Source organism: Diplotaxodon limnothrissa, linkage group LG12 (assembly GCF_057381915.1).
Source record: "Diplotaxodon limnothrissa isolate DT_005_m linkage group LG12, D_limnothrissa_male_GT1.1, whole genome shotgun sequence".
Taxonomy (NCBI): domain Eukaryota; kingdom Metazoa; phylum Chordata; class Actinopteri; order Cichliformes; family Cichlidae; genus Diplotaxodon; species Diplotaxodon limnothrissa.
Genome location: NC_140607.1, coordinates 12081820 through 12105277, shown reverse-complemented (window position 1 = coordinate 12105277; position 23458 = coordinate 12081820). Strand labels below are relative to the sequence as shown.

The 23458-nt window shown below is 40.1% G+C and overlaps 2 protein-coding genes across 4 annotated transcripts; one reads left to right on the top strand and one right to left on the bottom strand.

The window, feature by feature from the left end:
* The first annotated feature begins 2285 nt into the window (after positions 1–2285).
* On the top strand, positions 2286–10342 carry anapc5 (anaphase promoting complex subunit 5). Of its 3 annotated transcripts, none has more exons than XM_085367955.1 (17): positions 2286–2651; positions 2745–2824; positions 3610–3719; positions 3832–4069; positions 4161–4227; positions 5177–5278; positions 5381–5571; positions 5669–5750; positions 5845–5937; positions 6163–6344; positions 6612–6747; positions 6901–6975; positions 8877–8998; positions 9096–9203; positions 9442–9589; positions 9704–9866; positions 9977–10342. In XM_085367955.1, exons 1-17 carry the CDS (start codon positions 2454–2456, stop codon positions 10195–10197), a joined length of 2316 nt encoding a protein of 771 aa, XP_085224081.1. In that variant the 5' UTR covers positions 2286–2453; the 3' UTR covers positions 10198–10342. The 3 variants fall into 3 exon arrangements, with proteins under 3 accessions (XP_085224081.1, XP_085224080.1, XP_085224079.1); XM_085367954.1 differs by having other exon boundaries at positions 9974–10342; XM_085367953.1 differs by having other exon boundaries at positions 9704–9872.
* A 4480-nt stretch (positions 10343–14822) lies between these two features.
* On the bottom strand, positions 14823–23025 carry LOC146620908 (glutathione hydrolase 1 proenzyme-like). Its single transcript, XM_085367952.1, has 12 exons — positions 22853–23025; positions 22648–22778; positions 22473–22562; positions 21945–22137; positions 20923–21083; positions 20678–20827; positions 20130–20266; positions 19780–19967; positions 19521–19648; positions 19051–19163; positions 18844–18957; positions 14823–14969 (listed from the first exon to the last, which is right to left on the bottom strand). The coding sequence occupies exons 1-12, from the start codon at positions 23023–23025 to the stop codon at positions 14823–14825; spliced, it is 1725 nt and encodes a 574-aa protein (XP_085224078.1).
* Positions 23026–23458: the final 433 nt, after the last annotated feature.

Below are 23458 nucleotides of genomic sequence, written 5' to 3'. Positions count from 1 at the left end.
CAAAGCCCTCTTTAGCACAGCTCTGGGGCCAAGAGCCTGCTCCAGTGTTCCCAGGACTGTCATAGCCATCTGCCAAATAAGACATGTAATGTAATCATTTGAGAACAGGTTACTCTGCTGCATTTTAAATCCGCTTACATTAGGCGCTGTAATAGTTATAGTGAATTTTAGATACACATATGCTACTATCTGCAAATAATGACATTGTACCACCACCAACACCAAATGGTTAAATGTGCTGACAAGTGCCACCTGCTGCTTCTCAGCTAATCAGGTCCAAATTGTGCTGCATTTTGCGTACATATCAGGACAGCTGTGTTATCTGATTTCATCCTATTTCATAAATGCATAGAATTATAAATCTGACATATAGTACTATGTAAAAGACAGTCCTCATTGTTTTTATATTTTGGAACGAAAATGGTAAATACAATTTATTTGCAACATGTAAATACAAATACAGTATACGAGGCAAACACAAAGTTTAATTCTTACAAGATTGAAAGTCAGAATCACCTTTATTCTTCAACACAGTCTGGACTCTCTAAGGAAAGCTTTCTTACCATTTCTTTAAGTAGTCTTCAAGAATAGTTCTCCAGGCTTCTTAAAGGACATTCAAAGCTCTTCTTTGAATGTTGGCTGCCCTTCTGTTCGGTTCCCTGTCAAGACGATCTCACATAGCTTTAGTTGAGCTTTGGTCTCTGGGGAGGCCAATCCATGACTGACAGCATTTCATTCTGTGTTTTTCTATATAAACCTTTTTTACTGTGCTTGCAGTGTGTCCAGCTTTTGTAAAGCTTGGTTCTTGTGTCGGGTCTTTGCTGGATTTTTTTCCTATTTCTTAAGGACATGACTTTAAAATATTGTTCTTCGCCTGCCACTTTTTTCCTCCACTTACAAGAACACACTGCAAAGCACGCTGAGATATGCCTAGTTTTCAGCTAATAGAACATTGGAAATCACCTAGTTGGTGCAAAAATTCTCTTTTGTGCAAACTTTGGCATTTTTCATAAACTAAAGAAATGGAAACAATGATGTGTTTTTGCGACAGGCTGCGAGTAACAAAGTGCTTAAAGATACAATTTAAAATTTGTTATTTGCTAAGATGTCCGTTAAGTGTAGACTAGGGCAACCAACTGTCCTCTTTTTATGCACTTGTTGACTTATAAAAGCCTATATGACATTTTTTATTTCACCATTCATTAACCGCACAAAGAAGGCATTGTTTAAATATGTGTTATATATATTATATATGTTTAAATATAAGTATTATTAAAGTTCTTCATGACTGGGCCAAGTGTCCTCTTTTTTAGAACTCAAATATCGTCACCCCAGTGTAGACACAACACAGGTTTATCCCTTAACTTAAATGCCATTTTTATGCTTGAATGCTTTATAGTTTAGTGGCTTACCAAGCAAACAAAACAAACATAGAAAAACAAACACATATTCCTCTGAAAATGGTCACAGAACTGAACTGAAAATGAGTGAAAAACCAACCAATGTCCAAAGAAAAAGCTTTAAAGAATTATTCCTTGCTCTGGCTCCTTGCTAGCCAAATATAAACAAATGAGCATTTTTGTTCAGTACTATAGTCAGACTGGAAATCTGTGACTAAATTTAATATGTTTTTTTTTAATGTACAGAGAAAGTATCTGACATAATGTATCCTCTTTAACAGTAAAGCAGTATATGTCACACACCTCCCCTATTTGAATTTGACTTCTTTGTGTTTTTGTGTGTAGTCACTCCTGTCGCCTTTGGCAGAATTCCCAAGACTTATTCAAATTTAAAATACTATAATATTCCATATTTCACTTTGAAAAGTTTTTTCTTAGCCCCGGGGATCCGAATTCAACTACCAAGACCCTATAACATATGAAAAAAGATGCATATTGTTACCACAGGGGGCAGTGTAGAGTCATAATGATCCCTTCAGGTGACTGTGAAAGCGAAGATGTCCTTCAGGCTACAGTTACGAGAATAGCTGCAAAAATCAAACGGCACCACGTATGCGCGTATGTGTATTGTTGTCTGTGCTCAGAGTTGTTCCTTTAACGCCATTATTTCCCGTTTTGTCACTGCCGCCATAGCCTTCCTTGAAACATGAAAATAAAGTTTTATGTTTAAAAAAAATGCAGTTTCTATGACGTATTTTTAAGGCGACAGAAGGAGGGCGGTTTGAAAGCAGAGAGGGAAAATATTTTTAACACGTTTAAAATACGCCAAATTTACTCATAAGATAAAACATCTGCAGGCTAGCCGTGCATAGGCTCTGATGTATTTTTACTTTTCAAACGACTTAGCTAGCGTTACATTAACTCAGTACGCCCGGTTGCTGGCTAACTAGCTAGTCACCGCCGCTGTGATGTGCAGCTGCCGACTGTCGTTAAAATTCCTCTCTGTTAAATGCTGACCGAGCGCACGTCAGAATCGATGTGAACGCTTTGAAGATGGCGAGTGTGCACGAAAGTTTGTATTTTAATCCCATGATGACGAACGGGGTCGTCCATGCTAACGTGTTTGGCATTAAAGACTGGGTGACTCCGTATAAAATCTCCGTGTTAGCGTTGCTGTATGAAATGACTGCCTCCAAGATAACACTGCCAGAGAGAAGGCGACTTAACAAGCTCATCCTCCCTCTACAGCAGGTTGGTTTTTATGAATGTCGGAAACTAAAACTACCCTTGAACCTATCCACCTTGTTGTTGCATTGTTTACCTTGGCTCACTGTGATCTACCAGGGTCCAGACCTGACTCTCGGCCAGTTCCTCAAGACTGTGGAGGAGTGTTGTCCACAGACTGCATATGCTGTCAAACTGAGGTAGAAATCGATTTTATCCCATTTGATTTCATTCTACCATTTGTGAAAGAAAAAAGACGATGCTTTAAGTTCACATGGAAAAATCTACACGCCAGTGTCCAACTCAATTTGTAGTGTTGGCCATATATTAGCTAATTTTGATCTAAGTGGGCAGTGTAAAGAAGCTTAACGGAATTTTTATCCCCGATATATCTCACTATAAGGAAAGAAGAGCAATTTTAGCAGTAGCGCTCAATTTTTCAACATGATTTAGGAATGTTCTATTAAATTAAAAGAAATCTGTAAGCACAATTCTGTTGGCTTTAATTGCAAGAAATAAATGTGTAAAGTGGAAGAATAAGGCCTGGTAGCTCATTGACCAGATGGTCTTGTAAATATACAAAAGAGAGGATTTGTTAAGCCATAGAAAAAATCATTTTTATTGTGGCTCATTGTAGGAAATACAAAAGAAAGAAAGAAAATATTCAAAAGTGGATAATGAAATAAACAGGATTTTTTTCTCTTTATCTGTTATATCATTACTTTTGGTTTAATATGAAAGGCCATTGCTGAGGTTTTTTATCTGTAGGAAAAGCTATAAAAATTAGAAAAATACAGTTAAAAGTCCCAAATTTGTGCCCTCTTTCACATATTCCAAACCCATCCATTGGGCTGGACTGGAGTCTTTGCCATTTAAATTCTGGTCCCTAGGCCTTAGATTTCACTTCCCTTGGTGTAATATTAAAACACAATAACGTTTAAATGTTGATGTTGTAGTCAATCACGGTGTTGTTTCTCCTTTAAAGGCTCCATGAAATGGCAGATGGAGAGCTGAAAGACATGGAGTACTTCTTTTCTACTCTTCCCACTCCATTCACAGCTTTTGATACCGAAGCTTACAAAACCAGTGTAGTAGGTGAGTAATTTGCACCTTATTGCAGTCCTGATTATAACTCAGTGGAAGTCTGATTTGAGAATTGTTAAAATTGAAAAGTATTGTATTAAACAATATTTTCACCCCTTTTCAGGTCTTTTTATGCGACACATGCTTCTGGCCTACAACAAGCTTTCTTTCAGTCAGGTTTACAAGCTGTACAAATCCCTGCAGCACTACTACCACAGTCACTATGCCAAGCCTATGGACGGCCAGGTGCCGGCCTTGGTCGCAGACGACTCGGAGATGGACCTGACCAGCATTGAGGATACTGTAGGTGACAGAGTGGACAAGGAGGAGCTGGACACTCCACTGCACGAGTCAGAGCTTCAGTGAGTGAAATATGCACCAGTGTTTCAGCTGACCTGAAATATTTTGCCATTGTTGTTTTTGATTGGCGCCACCTCCTAATTTGTGTTGCAGAAGTGACAATACTCCAAGCAGAGGTCCCCTCTCACAAAAACAAGCAGAGTACTTTCTTGCTAGACAGGTGAGTGTTGATTATAAGTGGACATGAAACACTACATGTATGAACGCTAAATTAAGCCCTACTCTAAAAACTGCATTAGATTTAGCTCTGTCTGTGAAGCCAAATTTGAGAAATAACTGTTGAAAGTTACTTTTTTTTGTTTGGCTGAAACAGGAAAATCCACCTGTTAGTCATGCTTGGATGTGTTGATTTGCTGATTTATGTTTGTAGCTAGCATAAACTAATCTAAATCTCTTAGCAGCAATCAACCAAGCCAGTGATGTCATGTTCTGCACTGGCACTAGATGGCGCTAAGCATGCTCTTAAAAACAAAGTTAAAGCTATGATAGTTTTTTAGAGCAGGGCTCCATGGTGCAAATTAGTTAAGACATGCAGTGTTTCATGTCCACTTTAAGGTGGGACTCTAAACCTTTGTACATACTGGAAGCTATTTCCACATTTCCTTGAACATGATTGCTGGTTACTTGCACACAGTCCAAGTTCCAGTTGCATAGGTGACGCTTTAATGTATTTGCTAGCAGGTCATATATCAATCAACAGTATTCTTCACTGTCATTGGTAGTCGTCTGGTAGGTGAGAATAGTTTATTGTGGGCCCCACCCACTTCACGTTACCAGCATATCAGCATATTCTCATTTTTATTTTCATGTCTATTTAAGCTTAATTTATAACAGTATGTTTGCACTGAAGCACCGCAGCAATTTCCTAATGTTGTAAACCCACTCAACATTTGGCAATAAAACCCTTTCTGATTCTGATTCTGATTTTTCAACCACGATTACTTTAAGTCGTCAAGCATCGTTCACTTTCTGTGGTCTCATCATCGCTGCAATCTGCTACCAATGTGTATACAGCTTTAGAGTCTTCATATCAACAAATTTAATGAAATAAATACATTTTAAAAATTCAGTTATAGTATTTACAGACACCATGTTTAAACTTTCTGCAGGCATACCTACTCAAGAATGATGAGAATAAAGCTCTAAAGCCTGCTGCTCTGCAGGAAGAGCTCAACAACATGCTGAAGTTTAATCCTGACTTTGCTGAAGCGGTAAAGTTCATCTCCTTAACTTTTCCTTACTATATAAACAGATCAGTCAGCGGGTTGGTGTCTCCTTCATTAGCTCTCTTTTCTCTCTCTCTCGCTCCTCAGCATTATCTGAACTACTTGAACAGCATGAGAGTCCAGGACATCTTCCTGTCAGCCCACAGTCTCTTGCATTATTTTGATCGACTCATCTTGTCTGGAAATGACGGAAAGAGCAATGGGGACGAGGGCTATGGTCGAAGTCTCCGCTACGCTGCTCTTAACTTGGCAAGCTTGCACTGTCGCTTTGGCCATTAGTGAGTACTAATGGAGGAGTTGGAGGAGTCCAAGTACGTGGACAAGTTCCATAGAAAAGAATAAAAAAGAGATTTTTTCCCTTTTCTCTCCTGTTAGTCAACAGGCTGATCTGGCTCTACAGGAGGCTATCCGGATTGCCCAGGAGTCCAATGATCATGTGTGCTTGCAGCACTGTCTGGTACAACAGTTCCCACTTCATTATCTTCACTTCAGTGGTTGTGCCATGATGGATTGTTAATTACGTCTGAATCTAACACGCTCTCCTCCATCAGAGTTGGCTCTACACACTGGAACAGATGAAGGGTTCTGACAGCACTGTGCTAACCGAGGATTCAGTAAAAATGGCTGCCCATTTCTGCCTGCCAGTGAGTGCAACATGAGGTGTCACATATGAATTCCTCTATTAAAGTGATTTGGATCTTTATTATTTGTAAATTTCTTTGGCCCAATTTTCATAAGCATGTAAATTTCTCGGAGAATGCTATGCAGAAAATAATTGGATAACATACGAGCAGCAAAATATTATATTTGCTCACTGAAATTGACTTATTATTAGATTTTAAAATGTTATTAATCCTCTCCATTTACAGTATTTGGCATCTCTGGGCATTCAGTCATTGGTCCAGCAGGGGGCAACACAGGGTAAAACGGCACACAAGCTGATGGATGCCCTGAAGGACACAGACATTCTTCACTGGAAGCACAGTCTGTCGGAGCTGATCGAGATCAGCCTGGCTCAGACGACTTCCATATGGAGGATGTATGGAAAGAGGTCAGGCTCTTCACTCTGCCACCGTAACACACAGTTGCCACTTCTGCTCACTTTTGACTGCATACTAACACTGCAGCTTCTTAACCATTCATATCAAATCAAATCAGTGAAGTGGCTGAAATGCCTGATGTTGTACGCATGGATTAATAGCATTAATAGCAATAGCATGGACAGCCAGACATCTCCCACACAAGTTCGACTTTTCAAGTGCAGAAAAACGTGGGTTTTTTTGTAAGTAATTAATGTGGCCTCCTGTGTCTCCTGCAGCACGATGTCTCTGCAGCAGGCCCAGCTGCTTCTCAACATGAGCAGTCTTGAGCCAGTTAACTTCGGGGTCCAGCAGAACAACACAGAGGGCTTCGCTGTGGTCCTCTGTCACCTGGCCGAGCTACACGCTGAGCAGGTAACGTGTTTGATTTCATCTAGTCTGCCTGCTGTCTGCCCTGCTGTTGCGTATCTTAGACATTAAAGAAAAATTGACCAGGTCTGCTTTCGTGTTCTTGGCTGTAGTTCAAAACGTAACTCACGATCCCATCTACCTCTGCTTGTGTTGCAGGGCCTGTACGGTGTCGTTTCAGAGATTATTCTGCATCTGAAAGAACAGTTTCCTCCTCACACACAGCATGCCAAGGTACATTTTCTGAAACACACTGTGCTTCTCAGCGTATCAGTGCAGTAACTACAAAGAGGACAAAGTCGAAAAATAAGAGTTTTAAGTTTTCAGACCCAGAAAAACTTGTTCCAAAGCCTTGTTAGATATTTTTATATTCTCGAAAATAACTGACACGTATCACACGTTTACTCGCTACTTTGTACATAAAAGGTTGTACGTGAAAGGTGGACATGGGCAGAAAAATGCCTGTATTCTTTCAAATGAGCCCACAGGAGGTGGCGACTTCTGGGGGGGGGGATTGTATTTATATCTGTGGGGAAAATATCTCTTTGGCTCACTTGATCTGTGACTTCATTAAACACTATCATGGTTTGTTTATAGAATGCATTTGCCAGTTTCAAGTCTTTCTCAATATAATGAGATTTCCTTGCAGTTTATCCCCTTTAGTGTAAGAGAGGGTGATAAAGCTGAGTATGCTTTAGGGTGGGCTTCCTCGTGTTAGGTGCCTGCAGTGTTCTTTGATTTCTCAGTCACTTGTCACGTCTGGTTTATGATGGTGTTATGGTGACTACCTCCATCTTTTTTATGTAGTCTGTGCTTTGGAAACAAAAAAGGGAAATGATTATGTTCTTTCAGCTTCTCAGCTTTACCATTAAATATGAGATTTAAAGTTGGATGAACTTCACCAACCCGCATTAATAATTTGAGTCTAGCCTAAAGCGGAGAGGCAGATGTAGTTACTCTGATTTTTAACAGTGGTTCATGTGGAGGATTGTTTTCCCTGTGATAATTATATTTTGCTTCCTTGTGTCAAATAGCAAACTAATTACCATGTGTGTCACTTTCAGAATTGTTTCAGAATTGTACACGTTGTTTTGACTTAGATGTAATACACTACCAAAATATTAAAGTAACACCTAATAATCATCAGTAAAACACAAAATAATTTATACGTCAGGGGTTTCAGTGTGTCCAGTTAAGAAGAATAAAGCAGTGCAAACCCGCTTTACCTGCTTTGGTAAAAATGAAAGTGGCAACAGGTGCAGTGGAAAGGCAAGAATTCCCAAAAAGGGAATGGTTTAGCCGGTTGTGGCCCCAGGCCATTGCTTTCTCTTTCTCCCTCTTGTGGGATTTTTTTTTCTCCCCCCCCCCTCTATAGCTTTGCTTTGTTTTTCTTGTCACTGTTAGTAGCATGGCACAATACCCGCAGTCCATTGAGGTTGCAAAAGTAGTCTAGCTCCTCCAGGATGGTACAACCCAATTTGCAGAGTTTAGGAGTGCAGTGTAGATCAGGGCGGTAGAAAGGCATGAGCCCAGCAGCAGGACCAATGTTTCACACATGTTTCTGACCAGACACAAATGGACTTCATGAGGGTGGATTGAGGGCCTGACGTCCTTTGTGCTCACAGCCCAGAACGATGCAGCTCAGTTGGTATTCGCCGGAGTAAACAGGAACTGACTTGTCTGTTACTGTTATCCTGTTATCTTCTCAGATTATGTTGTAGGCATCGAAACATTTACCACAGTGTTTCAGACTTTTCCATGTCTGACACATTACTCGGTGTGAACCTCATCTCATCTGTGAACAGAACTGGGTGCCAGTAGCAGACCTGCCAGTTCCCATTCATTGGTGTTTGCCCAGCATTCACTTTTTGGAGGTTGTCTTATTGTTTCCTCTCTAGTCCTCTTTCATTTGCACCAAAGCAGGTGAAATGAATTCACAAAGGTGTGTGCTTCCTAACTGGACAGATTGATCCCCAAAGTTTAACTATATGTTGTAGTCTAATGATCAAGTGTTTTACTTAATCTTTCTTGGGCTGTGTAGAATTAGTAAAACAAACATTACAGAGTTCATTTATTCTGTAATTCATGGTATAATTTCACTGTAATGAAATTACTTTTCTGTGTCCCAAATGCAGCTCTGGATGCTGTGTGATCTGAAAATCCAGTTTGAGAGACATATGAATGAAGGGAAATATCACTTGGCAGAGCCTCTAGTCACAGCTATCGCTGCATTAAATCAGACAGAGGGTCTTTACAGGTAACTCAAATAAGTGAATCTGCAGGCCTTCTTATAACATATGCTGCCCTATACACTTTTTATTTGAGCTGCACAATAACTGTGTGCTCTGTGACAGGAAAGCTCAAGTTCTGAAGGCTCTCAACCGCAACACTGAAGCATACCACATCTTACAGCAGCTGCAGGCTCGCTGTGAGAAGGCTAAGTGTACAGAGATGGTTATCAGGTAGGACCCGGTTTTCTCATACCGTTACGGCTCCATTCAATTTGAGTAAATGCACTTATTCTACTATCATTTATTTTTATTTGTCCAATCAAACTTGTTTAAAAGGAATTAAGTTCAAACTATACATCACCGTTGCAAGTCTTAACTGTTCTCCTGTAAGATATAAAGATCCCAACATAAATGTATTTTGACCTTTATGCTTCAGAGATCACACAAAGTCATTTTATGTCTCTTTCAGAGTGATGCTGTCCACTGCTGAGCTCCACTGGGAGTCGTCTGGCTTCTCCACAGCTCTTCCTGTCCTCCTGCAGGCCTTGGCTCTGGCTAGACAGCACCACCTCCAGTCACTGGCCTCGGAAACCATCCTTCACCTGGCCTTCACTCAGGTCAGCTGCAGCATTAAAAGAGACTTCACTTAGCTGTGCAAATACCAGCTTGCGTTTATGCAAAAATCCCCCACATGGTTTATTTATTGCATTTGTTGTCTCTCGTTTCTGCAGCTGATGTTGGGGGTTCCTGAGCAAGCTCTGAATGTGCTGCATGAAGCCATCGAGCCTATTCTGGCCCACAGAGCAGTCATGGACAAAGGTCGTGCCATGCTGCTGGCAGCCCGCTGTCAGATGGCAGTGGCTGGGTTCAAGCCAAACAGACAAGGGCAAGCAGGTAACAGTTTGCTCCCCTGACACACCACCTCACCACATATATTGGTCCTCTGCTCATAATGCTGCATGGTTTTCATCTACATTTGCATACTGCTGTTTATGTCCCAGCAGATTTGTGTTTAGCAGCTTCGGCTCTCGACACGCTAAACGAGGCCGCCGCCTATTTCTCCCAGCTGAACTGTAAGGAGCGGCTGCGGGACGTGCACTATCTGCAGGCTCAACTCCACCGCTCTCTGGGACAAATCTTGGAGAGCAACAAAAGTGCCATGCTCTTCCGGCTATTGGACCAGGAGCTGCAATCGCCAGCACCGCCGGTCTCCATGCGGCTCTAAACTGCTCCCACTGCCCCATCAACAAAAACTGAACTGAATCACTGCAACTCACCACTAGATGGTGCCGAGGCTCTGTCCTGTTTTCTAGACTAAAACATTTCATTTGTGGCTGTGTTGAAAGAGAGGTGTTTGTGAAACATTTTGCACGGAGTAACAGGATGATAACTAAAAATGTAACATGACAGCAGCCATGAATTAAAATGAGTTTCCAGTACAAGAAGAACGTGTCCATTGTGTGTTTACTTACAGATATATGCGAATTTGAATGATGGTCCTAAATATAACATGTGCTTTAATGCCTTCCACCATAGCAAGTTAGTCTGACAGAAGTACATGTCACGCACCTGTGTAGGTTTAAAAAGAAAAGAAAGAAAAGTCAAAAGTTTAGATCAAAAGCCGACACGTGGCGTCCCGATGCACCCGCTGCGTTTTGATGAATGAGGGTAATATCAGAGTTGGCGACGAGATTAATGCATTCACTAGTGTGGATGATCCTGATTTTGCAGGAGGAATACTGATGAAGCCAAAGGCCATATTAGGAAATCATATCAACACTGTGTATATAAATGGCACATTTTTCTGAATTGTTTGCAGCAGTTATGTTGATTTATCAGAAACAGAATACTTTATTGATCCCTGGGGGAAATTATTTAATGTGTTCTGCCTGATGCGTAATACATTCATTGTGTCATGTGCTTCCTTAAGGAAAATAATTGGCTTCATCTTGGTTAATTTACATTTGGTCTGGCAAAAGTAGTCACAGGAAACACCTGCAGGAGGAATATGCTCACGCTAAGGTTCTCAGTCGTTGTGCTCGAACCCCAAAAATTCCGGTTGAATGAGTTTAAGTGGCGTGTTTGTCTTCCTGTACTTCTGTTGATAAACAGATTTCTAGTAAAGGCAGCCTTGTTGTCTATGCAAATACCACAGTGCTGTGGTAATTGGCACAGAGCCATAAAATACATGTATTTACATGTTTAGCATAATTGCAAGTGTCACCGAGTAGACTTCATGTAGCAGTTCCTCAATTTAAAAAGTGACAGTTTGTGTTATCATAGAGATTTGTAGCATGTGGATTTCAGTGCATGCTTTTTTACTCAGAGCGGAGCTGTCTCCAAGAATAAAGGTAAATTTCACAAAAGTAACGCTAATAGACCTTAAAAAAAACTTGTTTATAAGAAAATGATGCCATTTCTCCTTTTGAGTTATTTTCAGTCCTTTGCCTTAAAAGCCACACAGGGAAAAAATAAGTGTCTAACCGATCCACTAAGCCTTTAATCTTTGTTCATTGTGTGTGTTCTGCTGATTAAAGTAAACAAGTTAATAGTGTATTGTATAAAATGTATCTATTCATAGTTTGTGTAGCTGTTATATATAAAACGGCAATAGAAGCAGTCCCTGCACCCCTCCCCCCACTCTGTACAAGGCTAATAAGTTCGCAGGTTTTGCTTCTTACTGATCTAGTGGAAATAATCTAACTGAATGTTGCTTTTGAGCCCTGTCAAGTCCCTGAGTGCTTTCCATCTTGTGAATGCCTGTCTAAGGTTCATACTTGTCTTACTTGCAGTTTCCGTGACTCTCTTGCTTTGACTTCTTTGCCTCCCCCAGAAGGGCATTAAAGAAGGCAGATGCAGGGTGGCTGATACAGGTTGCAAGATTACTCCAGGTCCAGCATCCATTATGGAAAGCTATCTCGAAAACAAAAATGCTTCTTTTTTTTCTGTTTTCAAGATTGCACCATTACCTTGGGAGATGTTATTCCCAGTGGGAGACAAAATTTCATTGCTAAAGTCAGGACAAAAGGGAGTCAATCTGAAGGCTGATGTTGTCATTAGTCTACAGCCATAATGCAATTGACATTTAATGTCTTAGCACAACTGTCCCATCTGTTTTTAGTTGGTTTCTAGCAAGTCAAAGAAGGTGTGCAAATAAAACAAAAATAGAAAAAATAACAACTCAAGTAAAGTACAAATCCCTGAAGATTGTACTTAAGTACAGTAACAATGTATTTTCACTTCATTGCTTCCCGCTTCTATATAAAGACCAATACAAGAAGTTTGTGAAGGATATTCCAAATTTTACCAGTGCTGTTAATCATACCAGATGCAAAGTATAATTTCCCATTGTCTACTAGTATTTCATCATGTTGGAAACCCTCAAACATTCACCCCTCACAGGACACAGGGTGAGGCAGAGTACAGCTGATAATTGGAATCACGCTTCTGAAACCTCTTTTCACAAATTGTTATCCTTACTGTTACCATCCTGTGATTTCACTCACTTCTCTCCAAGTCCTTTTCTTTCACTCCTCAGCCATATAAGGCTGGGGTATTGTTGTCTGCTTACCAGGCAGGTGTGTGGCCTGAATATGCAATAACTGGACAATGAGGCCACATAGGCTTTTCAAATTATACCATAGGAGTATAATTGCTAGGAGCCTGAGCAAATACTCCTAGCTATTTGTTTTTTGTTTCGTTTTTTTGTCCATCTGAAAGAGAAATTGAACCTTATAGTTCTACCTGCTTTTCTTATTATCAATAACATCAGAAGACTCTTCATGACTCTGATGGATCCCAACTGATGGATTGTTGCAACACAGTGTTAAGCAAACTTTTTGCTGTAGCTGAAATATTTTCACTTGCACACAATCTCACATCAAAAAATCTTGTTACACAGAGTTTGCATTTTGAAATAATGTTGCTTCACATTTGGTGTGAATGCACCAATAGAATCTGTGGAAGCAGCTTGCTAGCCAAGTTTGCTAGCGCTAGCTAATAACATACACCCATTTGTGCTCAAATGGTAAATTCTGCCCCACCAAATTGCGCTAACAACACCAACACTGAGGCTCTCTCCAAAACCAATGGGTGACAACATAGTGTCAGTCTTTTATATTGAGTCTATGGTTTATTAGGCTGCTGTAATCGAATGACTTTAAAAACGGCTGTTCAGTTAGTCCAGAATTTCAGACTGAAAAGTCTGAGCAGCTGGAAGAAGCTGGCAGATATTTGTTGCCATCACAGTCATTCTTGTTTCACTGTGAGCTTCATAGTAAAATTTGTCAACAACTACTGATAATTTTCCCAACATTTGGCATTAAAACATATTTTCCATTACGATGGTTCAGTAACTCTTAACTTAGGCAAAGTACTTGAATTTGTTTGTAACCTCTGTAACTACTGACATTTCTATGAGGTTCAGCTGTAATTGTTGTTTGTTTTTGGCAGATGTTATTATATTAGTATAATGCACCAAGAGAAGCGTAAACATTCTATCTCGCTCACATTATGTATGATTGGTATTTAGCTAAAAAACAACATTATAGCTCTGTGTGCTTATAGTAGTTTTCTTCAGGTCTGGATATTAATGGTTGTTGTTTGTTTTGTTTTTTTAAATTGATTTATTAACCTCCTAGGACCTGGCATCCACATATGTGGACATCACATTTTGGGTGATGTCCACAAAATACTTAAATTTTCTCTGCAAGGGCCTGATATCCACTTACGAGGACATTATACTGAGTTCAGGTCTTAGGAGGTTAAAAATGAAAAAGAATTGATGATAGCGCTGGTATACAGACAGACAGAATCTGAGTAACATTGAATTTTGGGTCATTCTGACATTGAATCCATGCTCTGGAAAACAAACTCTCACTAACCTCAGATTTCTTGCCAAATATCCCGGTTCAGAAATAGCACAGCTTCTGTGGTAAAATATAACATCTTTGTTCAAAATGTTTAATAACAAGCATGGCAACAAACATGGCATATGAACAATGCATGTTTAGAAAAATATATCTGCAAATGTATTTTTCAGAATACACTATACATCGACTTAACCTCTACTCGATATTAAACATTTACAATTCAGAAGTGATAGTGTCACGGTAGAAAACAACACGGGCAGTTTCCTTTTGAATAGTGTCCATTTCAGGATCAGCTTACGTCAGGAGAAAAATGTGGGCAGACATTCGAGTAAAACAGGCAAACAACCTGAGATGTCTTCATGGTATACCTGCTTGCAGCTGTTTTTTTTTTTTTTTAACTCATGCTTCTTTATTTTCCCTTACCAGTTTCACATAAACAAACCCTCCTTTTCCAAACAAACTGTCCAGGTATTAACAAGAGTTTTTCCTTACAAAAGAAATGATATTACCTCGCGGACAACCTCCAACTTGTTGTTGAAACCTATGAACATTTCTTAATATGACATTCCCAGCGTTGGTTTATATTTGGATGTTTATAATAATGATGTGTCATACATGAACTGAAATGAATGTTCAAATGGTTTCTGCTTCAGTTCTCAAATACAACCCTGACCAGTATCCAGTAGTGATGATACAAGAGTCAAACTAGATACAACCTCTCATTTTACTTCAGAACACAAAATTAATGCCAAAAAAAAGAAATGAAGTGATGTTAAATAATTGAGTAAAAGAGGTATTGAAGTGGAGTTAATTTCCATGTTTGATTAAATTAATCTCAGAGAAGGCGCAGTGGCTGTGTCTCCGTAGCTTAAATAATGCTTAAGTCTTCAGTGCAGACACCGTCTCATTGTGATTCTGTCCAAGTGTCTTTGAGGAGACTGTCCCGCTGAGGGGAGCTGAGAAGAAATTGCAGCAATGCTCAGTATCCCGCAGGATAGCCTCCTTTCCTGGGGTCAGACTCTGCACAGAGACGCTCTCCCTGCCGCACCACAGCCTGGACCACCGAGTCTGGAGTCCTTAGCAGCTGCGTTACATGGTTCTTCTGGACCAGACCCTCCAGGACACTCTGGCATAGTTCCACCACACATACAAAAACATAGAGAAATAGTCTTGTGCAGGAGTTTTGGCTTTGTAATGCATAGAACACATGTGGAATTATTTTTTACCTTCCTGACTGCTGGCACATGTGTAAAAGTCAATGTGCATAAATCTAAAACTTGGTTGAGATAAGTAATATATAAAGAAACACTTGATTCCCTTTCCTTATTATCAAATCTCATTGCTATGTGTTTTTAACCCTGCTAAAGGGATGTCTAAAAATGTGTAGACCTTCAATGTGTCCAGAGGATGAATCCTTGTAACTCTGGTGATGTTATGGCTTTTCTTTCAGTACAAGGTCTGGATCAAGGTCTGATGACCAATTGCCAATTTAGGGAAACTGAAGGCCTCACAGAAAGAAGGAAATAAAAAATCGAACACTTTCATGCCTGAGTCATCTTAACGGTCAGAATCCTCGGAGGTGGGAACAGAGGAGTAGCAACAATCTTTCACTCTAGCTTCTTAATCAACCAAAGATGGAGACAGAGTTTTAATTCATTTGAAAACCTGACTCCTAACCTACACTCTAATAAAAAAAAAATTAAAAAAAACATTTTTATTTTTTGTTAAATTTCATCCATCTCCCCATCCATTCTATCCAATTTGCCAGTGTTTTTATCTGTTTTGGTTCAACTGTTTGGTTTTGTCAGTTCAATTGTAGTGGGTGATTTTAACATCCATGTAAACTGTAAAAATGACTGCCTCAACACAGCATTTAATCTATTCTCTCAAAATGTTAATGAGACCACTCACTCTTTAACCATACTTTTGATCTTACTCTGACATGTGGCACAGAAACTGGACATTTGACTGTATCGACATTAACTGCCGTAACTAAGTTTAATATCTTCAACACCGTGTGCCAACACAGTACAGAGCAGCTACCCAAACTTTGCTCCCACAGTGGTTGATTATTTTCTTATAAGTGTAACATCCTCACAGCATACAACCCTAGATAGTGTGGTTCCTCTTAAAAAAAAAAAGAAAGCATCAAATCACAAGCGCTTGACTCCCTGGTGTAACTCACAAATGCACAATTTAAAGTACGTAACTGGCAGAGAAATGGCATCTGATTAACAACGAGTTTGTTGCTCTATTTGTTTTTGTTTTTTAAAAAGGACTCTGATTGATCTTTCTGAGTTAATTTCAATAATTGCTTCCTAAAAATCATCGACCTGTCTATTAGGACCCATTAAGACTGCTCAAAGAAGTCTTACCGTTAATTAATGCTTCAATCTCAGATATGATCAGTCTGTGCTGGCAAGTGTCATCTGCTCGTCACAGTACACAAAGAGTGCTAGCTTCTGTACAAAGGATCCTTTTATTGCCTGTGACAGTGGACTCTTGTCCTGCTTGACTTCAATGCAGCATTTCATACTGATGACCATAATATTTTATTACAGAGATTATAGTGTGCTGTAGGTAGGGAGGGATTCCTCCTTAGACACCAATGTTAATTTTGGTGTCCCACAAGGTTCTGTGCTGGGATCAAGTCTGTTTACATCATATAGGCTTCCATTTTGTAACATTATGAGAAGGCATAGCATACATTTTCCTTGCTATGCACATGATACCCAGCTTTATCTATCCATGAAGGCAAATGCGAGACACCACATTGAAGGAATATCATAGAGACCTAAAGGTCTGAATGACCTCTGGTGCTAAATTCAGATAAAATTGTTGTTATTTGGCCCTAAAAATCTTAGAAACGTGGTCTCTAACCAGATACAATGAGTGGTATTATTTATAGAGAACATATATATAGAGAACACTTCTTCACTGCTCTAGAGTCCAGTGTTGGCATGCTTTATATCACTGCATTCAACACTCTGCCTTGCATTTGGTGATGTAAGGCTTGCATGCAGCTGCTCGGCCATGTTAACCCATTTCATGAAGCTCTCTACACACTGTTCTTGAGCTAATCTAAAGGTCACATGAAGTCTATAGGTCTGTAGCAACTGACTCTGCAGAAAGTTCGCAACCTCTATGCACTTTCTTCATCCGGTGATCCTGCTCTGTGGTTTTATGTGACATACTCCTTTGTGACTGAGCTGCTGTTGCTCCCAGTCACTTCACTGTGTTATAATACCACTAACAATTAACTGTGGAATATTTAGTAGCAAGGAAATTTTACAACTGGATTTGTTGCACAGGAAACATCTTATAATGGTACCACACTGAAATTCAGTGACTTCCTGAGAGCCACCCATTCTTTCACAAATGCTTGTTGAAGAAGTCTACATGCCTAGGAGCTCAGTTTTATATACCTGTGACCATGAAAATGATTGGAACTGGAATTTAATTATTTGGATGGGTGAGTAAATACTATGGGCAGTATAGCGTATTGCATTTCAGTAACATTTGTGATATCATAACATCTTGTCTCAGGGTGAGCTTCAGTGGAACCAGCTCTGCCCATATGGAAAAGAAATAGTAAAAACATATATGATTTACTCATGAAAGTGGCCACTTTCTCATTACTTTCATATATTTTTTTAGTAAGTATACAAAACATAGTTTCATTATATGATTTTTCAAGGGATCTTATATGTGTTTTCACTCTTGTATGCTTTTCATACAAGTTTCATACAAGACAGATAAAAACTTTAAAATATTTATATATATCTTTTCCATATGGGTGAGTTTGGATTCATGAAACAGAAAACTTCTGTACCTCTAAGATTAGGCTTAAAACTTTCCATTTTGATAAAGCTTATAGTTATGCTGTAATAGGCCTAGGCTGCTGAGGGCTTCCCACAATGAATGGAGGGTTTCTTGTTCACTCACTTCTAATCATTAGTTGTTATTAATCTACTGGCTCTCTTTCATAGTGTGTCTTTTGCCCAGCCTTGCTCCCCTCACCCCAAACCGGTCATAGCAGATGGTTGTCCCTCCCTGAGTCTGGCTCTCCTGCATGTTTCTTCCTGTTAAAAGGCAGATTTTTCATCCAGCTGTCACCAAGTGCTTGGTCATAGAGGGTTGTCAGATTATTGAGAGTTTTTCTGTATCATTGTGGGATCTTTACCTTACAATATAAAGCACCTTGAGGAGGCTGTTTTTGTTTTTTGGTTCTTTATTTAAAAAGGATTCGATAAATGTAATTGAAATGAATTGTTTTCACTCTTTTAAGGCTAAAAAAACCTTTTTAAAGAAGTGTCGTGAAAATCAGTACACACGTTCTAGCATGAGGAGGATTTGTTATAGCTCTAGTGACCCTTTTGTTTTGAACTTTGTTTTTCAAGTCAAAGATTCATTCTTTTATATTATACTTATACTACATACTATATACTTATACTATACTACATTCTTTTATACTTCCCACTACACTCAGCCAAGTAGCAAAATGCTGCACTCTAAAACAATAAACAACTACTGTAAACAATATACAATCTAAGTATGAGCACAGCAAATTCATTCTACAAAATATGCATAAACATTGCGGTGGGGTGTGGTTTGTGGCTCAGCTGCAGGAGTGGAGCAGTGGGTTCAGGGTGTATTGTCAGGGGAGGCTGACTCACACACCTGACCTCATCACCTAATCATGCGTCCCCTGTTAAAGATGTTGTTCAGGAGGCTGTGTGTGCCACAGAAGCAGGACAGCTGGAAAGCTGCACCTTGGAAAAGTGGTCAATAAAAGAGGTTTAAAAACTGCAACTCTGCTGTCGTTGGATCCTCGTTGTCACACATATTTTTGTACTTTTGTACTTGATCCTGTTTTCACAGCAATTTTTATAGTCATAGTACACTAATGGTCACATGCATGGTACATTCATACATGCACATTCTTTGCTTATGATACAACTGTAATACTGCTAAGCTATGTTGCTGTCTGTGTGACCCACCTTTTCAAAGCCCTGCTCCACTACTGTCATATTTGGATTAAGCTGATTGTGAAGTCGTGGCTCTGTCACGGCTTTCTTTAGGTCATAGTTGAAAAACAAGGAGTTGAGGATTACCTGTTTTTAGGTAAGAAAAATGACAACATGTATGGGAGGTTTCACATTCCCAAGTCAACATGAGGGTGATGCATTTGAATGAATTAGACTTACTAATGCTGTGGCTGTGGTTATTTTTGTGCCCCCGGATGCTCCTACAACCATCTTCACTTGGTTTTCTTGGTCAAATATGATAGTAGGACACATGGAAGACAGCGGCCTTTTGCCTAGAAACAGATTGTAAAAAGAAGGTGGATTTGACTGCCTGATAGTTTTAGCAAAGTCATGCTGAATGTCAACAACTCAGCTCAATCACATCATAGTCTATTTGAGACACTACAACAAGCCGGTGACCCACAGAGTGAGAGAGGCGATTAGCTTATTGTATGGCAGCAAAACTGAGGATGAGTAAAAGGCCCTCCTCTGAATCATCCTAACCAGAGGAAGAATCTAGTAACACCATCTATCTTTGAAAAACATGAGGCTTAATTTAGCAAACACTGATATCCATCAACACTGACTAAAGGTCACTGCCCCACAGGGGATTAGAGAAGTACTAGTGTGATAACTCATTTCAGTCACACCTGGTTGAATGAAGTTGTTGGGTGAAGGGGGGATTCCAAACCCATTGGTCATGTATGGAGAGCTGAAGTCATCCATTTCATCATTAAAAATGATCCCAGTAGATCGAGACATGACCTTTGAACCAAAGCTGGGGAAATAAAGCCATTTTTTAAACCTTCACTCAGTGCGCTACATTGTAGTGAAGACAGTTCATTTACATGCATGGCTTTTGAGAGGCACATTTACTGACTTGATGTCAGCCTTGTCAGAGAAACTCACTATAGATTGATGGTGCTGGTTGCTGCCACAGCACTGCCATCCTCAGCAATGACTGACAGATGAGCTGTCCCGTGGTTGTCTGGAACAAAATACTCGGGCTCATAGTAGCTGTCTGGGTGGGTCGTGTCATCTGTAATTTTGCTCCTTATGCCATCAGCAAAGTAGTCTGAGGTCATGTTTTGGATTAGCTGAAAGGAGCAAAACAAATCAATTAAAGAGGAGAAAACAGGCATTTCAGACTGTTTAAGAGTTAAAGAGTTTCCAGGAGACAATTTTATGGCCACAGTGAGAAAAATTATGCCGTAAATGCTCAAAAAACGAATGAAGAGGATTATAGCTGGAGCCCTTACATCAGTAATGTTGAGATACCGAGGGTCCCCCAATCTGCTCCTCTTGGCGTAAGCAAAACGAAAAGCCTCTACAATGCGATGGTACGTCAGAGTTTTCTTCTCTGCTGTAGAGACGCTCGTGTCTGAGAAGTTGTACCCTGCAATATATCCACAGGAAAAATACATCTGGAGCGAATGACAGTTAGATGACAATTTACTGGCCTGATCTGATCTTCTCTGTTATTGTGCTAAAAGTCAATGGCATGTTATTAAAAACTGCAATACAAATAGAATAAATGTGCAGGCACGCACCCCTCCAACTTCTTATATGAACACATTCAGTGCTCAATTTAAATGAATGATGCCACTTTTATTATGAAGCATGGCTTAATGATTCTCTGCCTGAACAGATGGAGTGTTGATGGTAAATTAAATTTGGCAGGCAGAACTAAGCAGCAGCTCAGTTTTCTGCTTCCAAAGAAGGGAAAGAAACATTCTAGAGATGACCTGGGGAAACCTGACATCCTCTCTTCTGCATGGCTGCACAAACACTCAGCCAGGCTGCTCACCATCCACTATGTTGAGTATGAGTGCCAGCACAGGGCCACTGGAGGGGGCATCTGGGACATGTATGGTGTATTCCCCGACGTTCAGCTTCAGAGGGTTCTCATTCAGCACGGGCTGGTACTCCAACAAATCTTCCAGGGTGATGATACCACCTGGAACCAGTACAGAAGTGTCGTTGTGAATTCAATAGGAGGAGTAACAACTGAAGCATCTGAAGACAACAGCGGATGAGGATACAGCAGAGCACCTGCCGCCTGGATGTCCTCAACAATGTTCTGTGCCATCGCCCCGTTATAAAACACATCAGGCCCCTCTTCTGCTATTCTTTGGTATGTTTCAGCCAGCTTTGGGAATCTAACAATATCATTCTCCTTCAGGATGTTTCTCTGAGAATCACAAAAGACCTCGCTGAGAGAGGGAAGAAAAGAAAACATGTATTAAAGAATATTAAAGCCATTGTAAGTAGAAATTGAGACCTTTAAAAAGAACCGCTGTGGTAAACAGCAATGCACCCAATTATCAGAGCAAGATAAGGGTGTAGAAAAGAAACACAGAGCCACTGAGTAATATCTGAATAATTTTCACAATGTGTTTTTAAAAGATATATATATATATATATATATATATATATATATATATATATATATATATATATATATATATATATATATATATATATATATATATATATATATATATATATATATAAAGGCACAGTTTGACATGAAGCACAGTTATTATAGATATTTTATTTCCATCTAACATTTTGATTCATTTAGGTTTTGGTACCTCTGTCATTTCTGCTAAAGCACACCTGCTATGCTCATTTCCATCTTCTTATTCTTGTATTCTCTAAAGTAGAGAATAGTATATAGTATATAAATGGTAGACTCTAGGAAGACTGTTTTTATTTCAGTGAAATAAACAGGGTCAGCCATTTATTTGGCTCAGATTCTGAGGTAATGATGAGGCATTTATCATTAGATGTGCTGCTGGGTGGGTTGCTTTAGCTCCAGCAGCAGCAGATTCAGACAACTGTTTTCCCCTGTTTCTGGTTTGATGCTGAACTAAGCTAAGAATAGTCTAATAAGCCAAGAATATCTACTGCAACATGTATTAGGCTACTGGCTGTAGCTTAATACATGCTGGCATAAGCATAGTATTTTCTCCTCTAACTTGTAGTTAAAGTGAACACATTTCCCCAAATATCTATTTCTTTCGGTTTACAGTGTATTATTAAGTATTCAGATATGAGAATATCACCCTCACCACATGTTGGCGTCTCCTTGAATGGAATCCTTGCTTTTTAAGATTGCATGAGCCAGGGCTTTTCCAATCGGAAATCCGTCACGAGCCAAGGCAATGCTGGGCTCAAACAGCTCCTTCCATGGCAGCCGGCCATGCCTTTTGTGTGCCATCTCATAACCGCGGATCTCTCCCGGAATGGCTATGGACAGTCCACCTGTCACGCAGAAACAGCAGTACCACTGATTTTAATTTCACAAGCTCTCTTTCTACCCCTTCTCTGAGTGAGGGACCACCATGCTAAGAGACATCAAGATAGTGTGAGATATCTATCGCTAAAGTGTTCTCGTCCCAGAGCTTTTAAATGGGGGCAAAGGAAGGTATAATAAGGTTGTTAAGAATGTGAGAACATCTGACGAGAGCTCGATGGACTCTAAATCCCTATTTGATCTTGGGTAGCATCAACAACCTTTGAGAATTAAATGAAATCTGGTCTACATTTGGCCAATCAGCACCCGGGAAATACTCCAGCAGAGCACAGCAAGGTGCTACCTGTGCGAGAAAGCTTAGTGTTGTTGCCAAACATGTCTTCAGTGGCGTTCATGGGTGCAGTCTCCCTCGCATCAATGGTTTCCACCTTTCCTGTTGAGCAGAAAACGAGGACTGATTGATCAGCGTCTCCTCGGTTGTCTGTGCTGGCAATTTCTAACTAATGAGGCACGCTCACCTGTGGAAGCGTTATAGATGACAAAGAAGAGCCCTCCTCCGATGCCCATGCTGTGAGCGTTCAAAAGGCCAACACACAGCAAGGCAGCGATTGAAGCATCCACAGCAGAGCCGTTTTTCCTCAGAATGTCCCTGGAAACAAGAGAATACACTTAACAGCTAAGACGCGCACAGAAGAGCACGGCATCTGCTATATGTCGTCTTACCTCCCCACTTCCGAGCACTTTCCAGCATCAGCAGCCACGGCGGCCTTTGAGTAGAAGTGGTCTGAAGTGGGAGGTGTGTTTTTCTTCCCCAAACCCATGAACACCCCCAGGAACAGGCTCACTGCAGCCACCAGAAGGACCACCAGACCAGCAATCAGGGACTTCCCAACCATTTCTCTGCCGGGAGGGGAGAAATCAGCACACCTCGGAAAGACACCGGATTCTTCAGCTCAGAAGCAACAGTCTTCTCCTCCAGACATCGCCTATCATTATTTTTTAATTGGGAGCCAAACATTTACATATGTTTAACAATCTGAAGCAAAAAGAACACCACATTTTTATTTCACTCACCTTTGGTTTGTTTGTTTCACAGACTCATTGGAAATGCTGGACAGAACAGAAGGAATGACCTGACTCTTACTGAGCCTTAGCAATAATGACAGTGTTTTATATAACTAACTAAAGTCTCCGCTGATGTGTGCTGTGTCATCTTGGTTTGAAGGTGTGACTTCGCTCGGGTGTCACACTGTGATTCTGATGAGCAGTCCTTTCATATGAGCAATGCTGTTTTGTTTTTTTTGTTTGTTTTTTTATTAAGAAGAAGAA

Bases quoted from the DNA above. Each gene is read 5' to 3' on its own strand.
- anapc5 (XM_085367953.1), top strand. From the start codon at position 2,454: ATGGCGAGTGTGCACGAAAGTTTGTATTTTAATCCCATGATGACGAAC. The intron at 6,345-6,611 runs GTCAGGCTCTTC...TGTCTCCTGCAG, and splicing joins TGGAGGATGTATGGAAAGAG to CACGATGTCTCTGCAGCAGG. The intron at 9,873-9,976 runs GTTTGCTCCCCT...ATGTCCCAGCAG, and splicing joins ACAAGGGCAAGCAGGTAACA to ATTTGTGTTTAGCAGCTTCG.
- LOC146620908 (XM_085367952.1), bottom strand. From the start codon at position 23,025: ATGGTTGGGAAGTCCCTGATTGCTGGTCTGGTGGTCCTTCTGGTGGCT. The intron at 20,267-20,677 runs GTGAGCAGCCTG...GATATATTGCAG, and splicing joins CATACTCAACATAGTGGATG to GGTACAACTTCTCAGACACG. The intron at 19,968-20,129 runs GTAAGGGCTCCA...TGCTCCTTTCAG, and splicing joins GGTATCTCAACATTACTGAT to CTAATCCAAAACATGACCTC.